The sequence below is a fragment of the Branchiostoma floridae genome, chromosome 3, assembly GCF_000003815.2.
Source record: "Branchiostoma floridae strain S238N-H82 chromosome 3, Bfl_VNyyK, whole genome shotgun sequence".
NCBI lineage: Eukaryota > Metazoa > Chordata > Leptocardii > Amphioxiformes > Branchiostomatidae > Branchiostoma > Branchiostoma floridae.
In genome coordinates, this window is record NC_049981.1 from 30,268,654 (window position 1) to 30,280,648 (window position 11,995).

The 11,995-nt window shown below is 42.7% G+C and overlaps 1 protein-coding gene across 1 annotated transcript; it reads left to right on the top strand.

Annotated features, from left to right (window-relative positions):
* The first annotated feature begins 7,286 nt into the window (after positions 1–7,286).
* LOC118411816 (carboxypeptidase N subunit 2-like) lies at positions 7,287–11,945 on the top strand. The gene is made up of 7 exons (XM_035814302.1): positions 7,287–7,406; positions 7,881–8,061; positions 8,432–8,562; positions 8,889–9,219; positions 9,496–9,656; positions 10,136–10,282; positions 10,479–11,945. Exons 1-7 carry the CDS (start codon positions 7,287–7,289, stop codon positions 10,677–10,679), a joined length of 1,272 nt encoding a protein of 423 aa, XP_035670195.1. The 3' UTR covers positions 10,680–11,945.
* Positions 11,946–11,995: the final 50 nt, after the last annotated feature.

Sequence of the window (11,995 nt, forward strand, 5' to 3'; positions counted from 1 at the left end):
TGATAATAGTAATAAGGTAGATCCGTTGTACTATTTGGTCGTTCACACTCCCGGGCGGGGGGGGGGGGGGGGTGATGATACGATGCGCTTTACCAAATTTTACGAGAGAACGGCTTCCAAATTATAAACCTAAACTCAAATCAACAAATTCCAGAATTTGACATGCGCTTCCAAAAATTTCTATTAGCCATTCATACCAAAGACTCAAACGATCCCAGCTATTATTGAGGCAGAAATACAACTTGTAAAATATTGGCATCGTCTAGTTAAGTTGTCCGAAGATGCCCGTCTTCGTGAGACATACAATACTGTTTCATTCGGAGAACATGATTGGATTGTCCACGTAAAAATATCCTAAATTAACAAGGCTTTGGACACATATAGCTGAACCCAAGGTCATGCCATATAGATACAATCACCACTCAGCTACGACAATTATCATATCGTCTAAGCTTGCCTGAGGAAAGATTCTTATGCCCAAAACATTATCTGTGTGCATTATAATTTTTGTGTTTAAACCATGTGACAAAGCACTAGGCTACTTTGAACACGTTTGCAATATGGGCTGATGTTTCATTCCGGACTTTGTCTGAACAATTCTACTTTGTCAAATGAAAGTGCATTTTCTGAAGAGGTACAGAAGAACATGTGTCCTTATAATTACACAAATCACTGTATAACAGCATTCTTTAATCGTTAAACCGATCGCAACATCTATGTTATAAACATTATTTGCAGTAGATGATTATAAGATATACAATATACTACATGTAATACAAATGCCTGTCAATGGTACAATGTCCAGTAGAGGTAGAAATTACATCAGTAAGTCTGCTTAATAGGATGTGGTTTATCTTACATATAAATACATTATCTTCAATAGTTTTACATGGCAATCTTAAGCTAAGGCCACAACCCACCGCATGTGCTTTTTGGAGGTCACATCCGCCACGCTTTTCTGGAAACATGGGGAAGAAATGGCAAGAGCAGGGATGGAGTACGTCTCAACGCACGGTTGCGCAAGGTCTTGCAGCCCGATGGCAGAGAAAGTTCTGCGGCGTGTCTGCGTGCTCCCAAATCCGTTGGATTCCGTACGATTTCGTACGGAGGCGGTACTTACCACTTACGGATCACAAAAGATTACCCACGTTTTGACACGTAGACCCCACGCAGTTGCGCGGACAGCGGGTTGTGCCCTTAGCTTTGAAAGACTTTTCGATTTATACTACAGTATCTGTCATCAGTTGGCTGCAGATGCAGATTACAGCCGATGGTGATAGCAAAAATGGCGTATCCTGGTGCACTTTATTAGTGGCCATGGTGAGCAATGAACATACAAAAATGTCAAATACACCACAGACACTTTTAATCTTAACAGTTTAAGTGCGGCTTCTAAGATCCTTTTTTATTCAGCCAAATAAATGTATAGTGCTGTACATACGAGTAGAAAGCAGAATAAACCATGTCTGCACGACTTGACTTGACTTGCCTGAATATTTCAGTATACACTTTTAATCTCAACAGTTTATTCTTAAAGTACATCTAAGATCCTTCCCAATTAAGTCAAACACATGTATAGTGCTGTACATAGAAAGCAGAATAAACTTGTCTGTATGACTTGACATGACTTGTCTTGTCTAAATATTTCAGTATCCTGTAGACAGCTACATGGCTGTTCTCATATACAGTGTATACATGACTGAGGGTCGTCTTTTCCACTTACTGGTTCATCTTCATCCTCATTCTCACAAATGACAACTGGAGAAATTCATTTAAAATTATAAATACCACATGGCTGTTCTCATACTTGTGGGACTGGGGTCCATTTTTCAATTGGATTTACTAAAAGAAAGAAGATCATCCGCATCCGTGATTACATGTACAGTTTTTTTCAATATCGTTAGCAGCTGCTGTATGAGGACCTTATTTGCATAATTAATGAGAAACATAACTAATACATCAGTTGTAAAGGTTAAAATCATTTGGCGAAGGTATGGGGTCGTGGAACTCTAACTGTTGTAACTGCAAGATAACGACTCCCATAACGTTACATTCCTTGTAAAACATTACAACTGAGATGCCATGCTGGACAACACTTAAATGATGTCCAGTCATTGTTGACAATGGGGCCGTTTGGTGTAACGGCAGGGTGTTCGTTTCATAGCCCAGAGGTTCTGGGTTCGAATCCGTTGATGTGTCACCGATCATAAGCCCTTGCGAAATGCGCTTTACACGCAAATCTTGATGTCTCCTGGCTATTAATAGGTTTATGGTACGTTAGGCGGGGAAAAATAAAAATTTCAGCACACAATAGAAAGCCCGATAAAAAAAACACCTTAAAAAGACGTCAAAAAACACCCGGAGCCTAACCTCTGCTTGGAGAGTAGTTTCACATTACGTTCTGGGACAGTGCAGGAACAAGAGGAACATCTTTCCCACACCTCCGCACTGTTCAAAGCACTCTACCATCAGTTTTGACGATAAGCAACCCACATATTGTTATCACGGGCTATTACGTCACATCCTACACGGCTGCGACAAGAGCAGAAGAATTCATCACAAACTTTACGTGGCTGTCGTCTTGACGATACCGACTTACGTGTATCCTGACTAAATCACGTTTCTAATAGCCCCCGACAGTGAGAGGCTGTGTGACGCAGGTTTACGCACGTGGGACAACTATAAAGCTAAGGGCACAACACCTTGTGCAACCGTGCGAGTGACGTGCGTTGAGACGTGTTCCCTTCCAGCTCTTACAATTCCTCCCCACGTTTTCGGAAGAACGTGGCGGACGTGGCCTCCCAAAAAACGTACGGACAAATAACACGTACGGCGGTGCCCTTAGCTCAAGACGGAACTACTCAGGATAAAATGACGCCGTGCGGACAGGGATTGTTCTGCTTAAAGCTTTCCAGAGGCCCTGCATGGTTTGTGGTGAGAGTAGCGACCGTTTTGATGATGTGGGGGTCGGCGGCGGTCCGGGGCGACTGTCCGGCTGTGTGCAGCTGCGATGCCGGCACCGTCTCCTGTCAGAATAAGGTAAGAAGTCGTTCAGCTTTTGCACAATGCTCATCGTCATTATCATACAGTTAAGTACTGTATGGCGTTGTGTGTGGCGTAATCTGTAGGTTGTTTGACTCGGAACCTAGAGGTCCCGAGTTCGATACCCACCGTGCCCTTCCCATCCCAACATGTGCTTGGAGCCTACGGTCTGTCCCACAGGACAGTAATTTGTAGCCTACTTCGCAGACTTCTTGAGTGGTCCCGTTTATTTTTGTGGCAGCACTGATTCGTGATGTTCAACATGGCCCTAGGTTGATTCAATGTCCGAAAGAGGGTCTGCGGTACCTTAGATACAGCAAAAAAACTCTTTCCCGCCAGAGAACCTCGCACAGGCTTAGGTCACATTGCAAATCCGGGGCCCAGTCGGGATGTTTAAAGAAACGAAAAATTAAAATGTATACCTAGAAATATACACAAATTATGCCCATAAATCTTTTGTTGACCTTTTGTGTATTTTGATGTCTTTCGTGTCATTCTTTTCCCTTCCGAAAGCTGCTCGGCCGGTCCCGGGTTTGGAAATGTGACCTAAGCCTCAGCCCACTTTGAACATGCCATGGCGAATCAGCGCTCCCCCGAACAATAAACACCACCGCTCCTGAAATCTGCGAAAGAGGCTATAAAGTACTTCGTACCATTCCCACCGTGTGATATGATAGGCTTACCATTTGTATGTTATCGTCACTTGAAGTGGCACTTGTAGAATAACAGTCACTCACCAAACAAGCACTTAGTGGAGTCATTATCAAAACAATGATATGGGAGGACGTAGCAAGTGGACATTGTGAGTCAGAATTCTCACTTCACAAATAATGACGCAGGATAAGAGTCACAATTAAATGGCCGATTTGCTTTTGTCTGAACCTTGTTTATACGAATCGTTTCTATCCGTAGATAGAGGTTAGGGCCTTCCCTCGGATAGGACGTCGCTAATTTATGTTGCCTCCGTCAAACGGAGGGCTTGTATTGGCTGCCGTTTGTATGTCAGAGTGATGTTTGTCAGCAAGATAACTAGTGAATGCGTGAATGGATTTTTCTGATATTTGGTATGATGATAAGTCTCTACATGACAAAACAATGGTAGGAGTTACGGTTTGGTAGGGTGCTCTATCGGCGTGTTATGGTACTGTTGGGAAACTTCCGGTTTTGAATTTTTCGTTCTGGACTTGCCCTAGTCATGTGGTATGTAGTAGTAGTAGTCCACTGTGTCCTGCTGCTGCAGTGGTCTGGACACCCTGCAGCTGTTTAAAAGGATAATAAGGTTTGTAAGCACTAGCTTTGCCCCGTCCCCCTTCATCATCATCATCATTTGACCCACACCCACCCAACTCCCTTAGCTGTTCCCCAAGGGCGATGGAAGCCATTTCCGATTTTAACGATATTTACTGTTGGCCAGGGTCTCACTACAGTGCCTACCTTACCGCCGGACACAACCACGCTGCAGCTGCAGGGGAATATGATCACCGGTCTGCAGGAACTTACGTCACAGCAACTTCCAAACCTACAGGTAACGTTACATGCTGTACAGGATGGACACTTTGTATGAATGGCTGTGGAATTACTAGATGTATAACATGACATAAAGTTTCATTCATTCAGTCACTCATTCATTACCTCCATGGAAAATTCATGGAGTTTATATTTTCACTAGCGTTTGTGTGCGTGCGCGCGCGCGCGCGCGTGTGTGTCTGTCTGTCTCTATGTCTGTGAACAAGAAAACTCAAGAACGGCTGGTTGTATTGCTTTCATACTTGGTGTGTCAGTGGGGTGTGACAAACACTGAAAATAATGAGATTTTGGGTCCCCTTGTGGTTTTCTTTGGTACTGCTGCAGAACTTCTTGTTTTGATACCTTACGTTCTAAACAAGCTATGGTCACGATTTTGAGGTGTTAGATAGCTTTTGTGCCCGGGAAAAAGTGATGTGAGTTTTGGCCCTCATTGTCTAACATGCGCAAATGAGTCATTCGGGGGTGGGCATCCAAAAAAAATGACATATACTTACACTTCTTCCTCCAGGCTATCGATCTGTCTGGAAATAACATAACGGCGCTGACTGGAAAAGAGTTTGCGGCGTTTCCTTCCTTAACGCGCCTCGTCTTGAGCGGGAACAAAATCAGGTAAACGTTTTCAATCTGCTTTTTGCTGAGCTTACTCCCATAGCCTACCACTCTCTTCTGTCCAGTGGTTGCCCAACTCTTAAGTAAAATGTTTGCTGAACTATTAAAACATAAATGGTGCAGTGGACAGAAATAAACATGCAGACGTCCTTGACATATTCTCAATACAAAAGCAAATACTTATGATATCAGTATCTATATAGCCGGTGTCTTACTGCCCCTACGACCACCGGCTACAGAACTGAGTGAGTGAGGGTGATACCCGGTGAACCACCTTTGGACGTAACACACCAGCTTCGCTTGCACTTATGAGATAAACGTTCTCTTTGTTGATTATTTGCTAATGGTAGACGTTGGAATGCTTAATTTTACACTTGTTGTCATGCGTTTGTGAAGATTAGACATCCAGGTATCTTTGAAATTGAAGAAGATTCACTCAATACTTCTGGATACTTAAAACTTTTAATAGACGTTTGGTACTGCAGCAGAACTTCCATTTTTGGTACTGCAGCAGAACTTCCATTTTTTTAACTTGTTGTCATGTTACGTTATTCTATGTCGAGTTTGCCCCCTCCCCCCCCCCCCCCGAATAATTTACAATCCCCATTAGGCCACATGATATCCTGCTGCAATAAGGTAACTAAACAAACTTTCCCCAAATACTGTTCACATTTATCGGACAATTTGCATAAATCTCTTAAACGTGCATAGTGATCTGCCACGAGAAGGTTTCGCGAGCCCGTCGAGTCTTTTGTACCTCCATCTGGACGGCAACAGGCTCACGTCTCTAGGAGATGACCGCTTCTTCACCCTGCAGAACCTGGTACTCCTGCATGTGCAGAACAACCAGATATCGTCTGTTTCTGACTACGCCCTGGCAGGACTAACCAACCTGAAGGAGCTGGCTCTGAGGTTGTGGTTTTCAATTTCGAAATATTCATTGATGTCACTCATATTTACCTGCATGAAAAATGGAGGTATCGTTTTTGGTGTGTCTGTCTGTCTGTGTGAGTGTTTGTGTTTCTGAAAATTTGTAGTCAACATAACTCAAGAAACTCTTGATGGATTACGATGATATTTGGTATGTGAGTAGGGGTTGGGAAGACAAAGGTCATGGTCGATTTCAGGCCCCCTGATATGTGACCTTGGTACTGCAGCACAACTTCCATTTCTTTCTATCTTGTGACCTGGACATGCTATGGTCTTGATTTATTTGGTTATGGGAGCCTTGATGCCGTTTAACTAAATACTGTTCGTCCTTTTGTATCCTCCCGAATGTAGCAATAACTCGCTGTCTGAGGTCAGTCGAGTGGGGTTTCGCTCCCTGGTGAACCTGAAGCGCCTCCTGTTGGACGGTAACAGACTGCAGTCTTTTAAGGAAGGAACGTTTGCCTCGATGCAGAAACTGGGTAAATATAAATAATGATGTGCGTTTCCATTTTATTTTAAAAAATTGCAACAAGGCAATACACTGGATTATATATAACCTGAACGTAGAAAAAGAAGAATCCAAACCCAACCTGTTAAAAAAATAGTCAACACATTCGAGTAGCCTCTTTTTACACGTGTATATCTTCTATGTATCCACCAATTAGCCTCCGGGCGTGAACTTGCAAATAAACTTTCATACTACAGCAGACTTGCACTACGGCCAATTGCAAAATTCGGGAAATTGCATAGAAATATGAAAACCCCAACCATTTATTATTCACATCATTATAAATAGAATGGCATAATTGCATAAGGCACTATTTTCAAACCTTTATTTAACCTTGATGGCATAAATCTGATATTTGCATGAAATAACGTCACAGTACATGGCATGTTGAACTGGCAATATATGATTTAAAAAAAAGCAAATGTATAAAGATTTGGATATTTCACTCCAGAATACTTGGACCTGGCAGGCAACAGTTTCTCCACCGTGGAAGGTTACCAGTTCTCCGGCCTGAGTCAGCTACAGGAGATCAGACTGGACAGGAATGGGGTTACAGACCTGGACAGGGAGGCCTTCCGCTCACTAGAGGTAAATATCCCTGTTATATGGCCAGGAGTTCAGTAGAATAGTTTGCTACGTGCCCCCCGAAAATTAGCCTCTACCATGCTCCATGGGTCGCTGGAAAAATAGCAAAAATTTGCCAAATAAGGCAGAAAACAGGCCAGAGGATTACAGTTTGCAACGTGAGGCCGGCCAAAGTCCCCTTATACCGCCAGGCGGCCGGAAGTCTGTAAGAGACTACCCGAAAACAATTTCATCATGTTTGTAGAATATAGGATATAGGAGAATTCTTTACACAACAAGTTAATACTCTTTCTTGCTTACGTTTCGATGTATGTCTCTCAGACACCTTCCTTCTAACTCTGCTTATCGCCGCCATATGTAGCCGATGTAAGTGGCGCTTTTGCGACGAGAACACAATCCCAAACGTGGCAACACAATCCCAAACGTTTGTATCCCCTCGTCTCTGTTCATCACTGGGGTTAAAAATCTTAGCCAGACCGCCTCCTTGATCCACAGGATCCGGCAGCATTGGTCGGGGGAAAACTTAACCCAGCGGGTGGAATAAGTAGTGCAGTTCAATTCATAAGACTGCTTACAAGCAGCGGAATCGTCTTTAAGGTTGTGTTTTAAGAATCTTACTTTCTGATAACCGACAGACACATTCACGTTCAAGAAATAATCAGTCTTGTTTTTCCCACAGAATCTGTACTCGGTGCACCTAGCGGGTAACCGTCTGACCACCGTGCCACGTCGGGCCCTACAGGACCTCCCTGTTCTCAGACATCTCCATCTCCAGCAGAACGGCATCCGCGCCATCTCGGAGGATGACTTCACCGGGCTCCTGACGTTAACGCAGCTCGATCTGAGTGAGAACCTCATAGGTACATGTTCGTGTATTGTACCAACTGCCAATGTAGAATGTTCCAGATTTGATAGGAAGTATTTAGAACGCTGAGATTATCTTATATCTGTAAATTACGTTATAGTATTTTAAATACTTAGTTATTCTATTAATCTTATTGCTGTAAATTATGTCTATAACGTTAGTATTTCAAATACCGTTAATCTTAAGGCTGTAAATTTAGTGTATAGCATTTCAGATACTCAGTTGTATTATTAATTGTATTTCCAACATGTACAGTCAGTTCTGTGTCTATGTCTTTGATTCTCATGTGAAAGGAGTGTGCCATTCAGCCAATAGGCTGCGAAATGATTCTGTCGAATAAACCATTATTATCATTATTATCATAGGTGAAGTAGACACCTCTGCCTTCACGCCGCTCTCCAGTCTGGAGGTTCTGAACCTGTCACTGAATCCGCTGTCTCAACTACGTCACAGACCTGACCAAGGGTTGCCATGGTTACGTCGGCTGTATCTACAGGTTAGCAATGGATCGATCATGAAGCCCCGCCCCCAGATCGATCCTAGTCAAAAATAGCGCTGTTTAGCTGACAATACGGACTGACTTTGGTTTAGCATTTTAGCCAACAAAGTAATGCTATGGAGAGTCTCTTCCTCCCCCAAACAACAGTTACTGTACTCGATGGGTGTAACGTTAGCCTAGCATCTGTCCTAAGCATGGACTGACTCCCCTGGCCAATTTCCCGATTTTTGCGCACCCCCATAGGAAGGACTGATGGAGGCTAGAGGTACCTTACATCGTTTTACTTACAAAGGGGATTGTTGACGTTCTCTCTTGATTCACAGAACACGGCGATCACCGACGTCACGGCGGAGATGTTGAAGGGATTCTCCAACCTCACAGATCTGGAGTTAGGGTCCTGTAGAATCCAGTCTGTCGCCGCCGACGCCTTCTCCCCCACACCGGGGCTTGCCTACCTCGGGCTGAGGAACAACTCCATCACGAACATCGCGGCGGGAACATTCGCGCCGCTTTCCAAGTTAGAAACTTTGCATCTTGACAATAACGGATTAGTGGGATTGGATTCTGGTGCGTTTAGCCAGGGAAGCTCTCGTCTCAGGGAGCTCTATCTGCAGAATAATGTCTTGGCTGCTGTGCCAGATTTGGGACAGCCAGGTGAGCAAAATAATGTCTCTCTAAAACTATCTTTACATTCGATTTCATGTTCATGGATGACATTCACGCGCGCGTCAATTTTCGTCCGTTTAAAAAAAGTTTTCAGTCTTAAAATGCAATTCAATCTACAACTGGATAAAAAATGGAGATTTACCTTCTGACGTGTTCAGTCATATTGTATACCGTGCATATCTGCTGTGAAATGAAGAAAGAAGAAGAAGAATAACATGTACAACTGTATGTACAACACTAAAAGTATGTTTTTGAACTTCTCAGCTTCGTCACGTCTGCAGACTTTACGCCTGAGTAAGAACGTCATCACAGAACTGTCGTCCGCGTCACTCTCATCCTTGACAGACCTTGTCACGTTAGACATCGCCGACAACAAGCTGTCCAGCATCTCCCAGGGCGCCTTCGACCAGCTAACAAATCTAAAGGTGCGTCTTTTCTACGTAGTTAACGTTACCTTTATAGAAATTACGGGCAAGTTTGTCTACGTGCGCATGTCGTGTTTGTGTATGCACGTCTCCCTTTCTATCTCTCTCTCTCTCTGTATGTCACGTAATTTTAGATGGCTAAACATAAATCTGTTGTGGCGTAACTGGTAGAGCGTTCGGCTCGGAATCTATAGGTCCTGAGTTCGATCCCCGCCGTGTCCCCGACGTTGTGCCCTTGGGAAATGCACTTTACACGACCTTCCTCACTTCAACCAGGTGTAAAAATGGGTACATGGCTTCGGTCGGGGAGGTAAAAGACTACCTTTACCTTCTGTTTGTACCGTGTATTTGGCACTGTTTAAATAAGTTACAAAACTTGAGTGCGGTGCCACATTTTCCTCGTCTTTCCAAAAGCAAATAGGAAAAAAAAAACATAAATCTGTTAACTTTTATATATGTCGCGCATACCCATTGTCCAGGGGCTGTATCTGCAGAACAATGAGTTGACAACAATCACAGGAGGAAGTTTTGAACAACTCACATCTCTGGAAGCCGTCAACGTTTCGGGCAACCCATGGAGATGTGACTGCAACATCCGGGGTCTCCGTGATGACATCAAAACCAAGGTAGGCTCTGCCACATTTTCCAAGTTTCTACTGAAATAACCACATCGAATCGCTATAAAGTCTATGATACATGTAATTCGTGATAGTTTAATTAAACATTCAACCCAACAACAACTTGACTGAAATGTGTCAAGTTTACATTAAAGCGTGGTTGCTCTTTTCGTGAGTCGTGAACATCTCTATGAATGTTACACAGGTTATCTGCGCCAGTCCTGCCAACCTCCGCGGACGCTCATTGGACCAGGTAACGCCAGAGGATCTGGGTTGTGACCAATCTCCGGACGCCACGTCACCGACAGGTCCGAGGTCAACGACCTGCCGGGCAACCTTCACGATGATCCTTCTAGTTGGGGCCATGCTTACCCATGTAATGTTTCTAGATCTGTTCTGTATTTAGCAAAGCATTTTGAAGGTTATTTTAAACTCAAGAAAGATCAAGAAATAGCCATGCCTTCAAGTACCAGAATTATCAACCTAGGATTGATGAACTTTGTATTTTCATAGAGGTACGTATCGTGTAGTGCAAGCCTTTGCCTCCAAGTACAGTAGGGGCATCCTCATTAGATAGCTTTAGACGACCCTTACAGTTAGATGTGCAAAGGTTAGGTGTGACAAGTCGTTCAGTGCAATGTAACTAGCTGGTGTGTTTGGTAGGAGATACATCCAGCATTTTGTGATGTCATTTGTGCCTTTCCTTTATATAGATATAGTACCTACTTTTATTTTGATATAGTACCATTGATTATAATTAGGTTGAAGACTATTTGAGAAGAGTAGATAAATGTAGAGTGGAAGTCGTTGCCACAATGTACGGTAAAATGCATCTCTGTTGGAGTTGACTTGCTTTCTTTAATTTTCTTATTTGAACTCTGTGCTAATTAATGACAGAATGAAGCTTAGGACCAATGAACATGTCTTTGTCTTTATGTGAAACCAGTGTTGTCATGACAGCAGGAATTAAAGAGCATGGTGTGTGCATAATTTAAGTTAGAATAGAAGAGATGTTTTTGTATGGCCCAACATCATTGAACAGGCTGTTCATTTCGATAATGTCTAATACGCAAAAGAATATACATTTCTTCAACAGAACATGTCACTCTGAATATCGACAAGATTCGGCGTTGATATCACACAATCAGAACCAATGTACTGGAAACATATGTTAACTTTCAATCTATTTTATACAACCCATACAGTACACAATGTAGACAGTACCTCGAGGACATGACGATCTAGTAACTAAGGACATCATAGTGGTAACTCTCTTTCAAAATATTCACTTACTAACGCGCCAATTCACTACTACATTACAAACAAAAACCATGATTTCATGCAGCATATCACACAATTAAATAAAACAAGCTATCAACGGTCGTCAGTATACATTAACTTCATACATTTGCAGAAAGATCATTTGAATTTACATAACATTTACGTAATTTACGTTTTATCTATATACATTCTTTTATCTACATATTGTAACATTCATTGAGGGTATTTACATGTATATCAATACTGCCAAAGTCAATAATCAAATTTGTAACTGAAACGCAAATTGAACATTTTAAATATTTTTGTCCCTTTACGTCTTCGAGCTAATGTGTGAATCTAAAAGTCTTCAGCACAACAAATTGTGAGAAGAAATTCTGGTTTACGTATAATTCTACAACAAGTCGGTTCCGGCTCAGATTCCCAGGGCCCCCGAACCCTTTT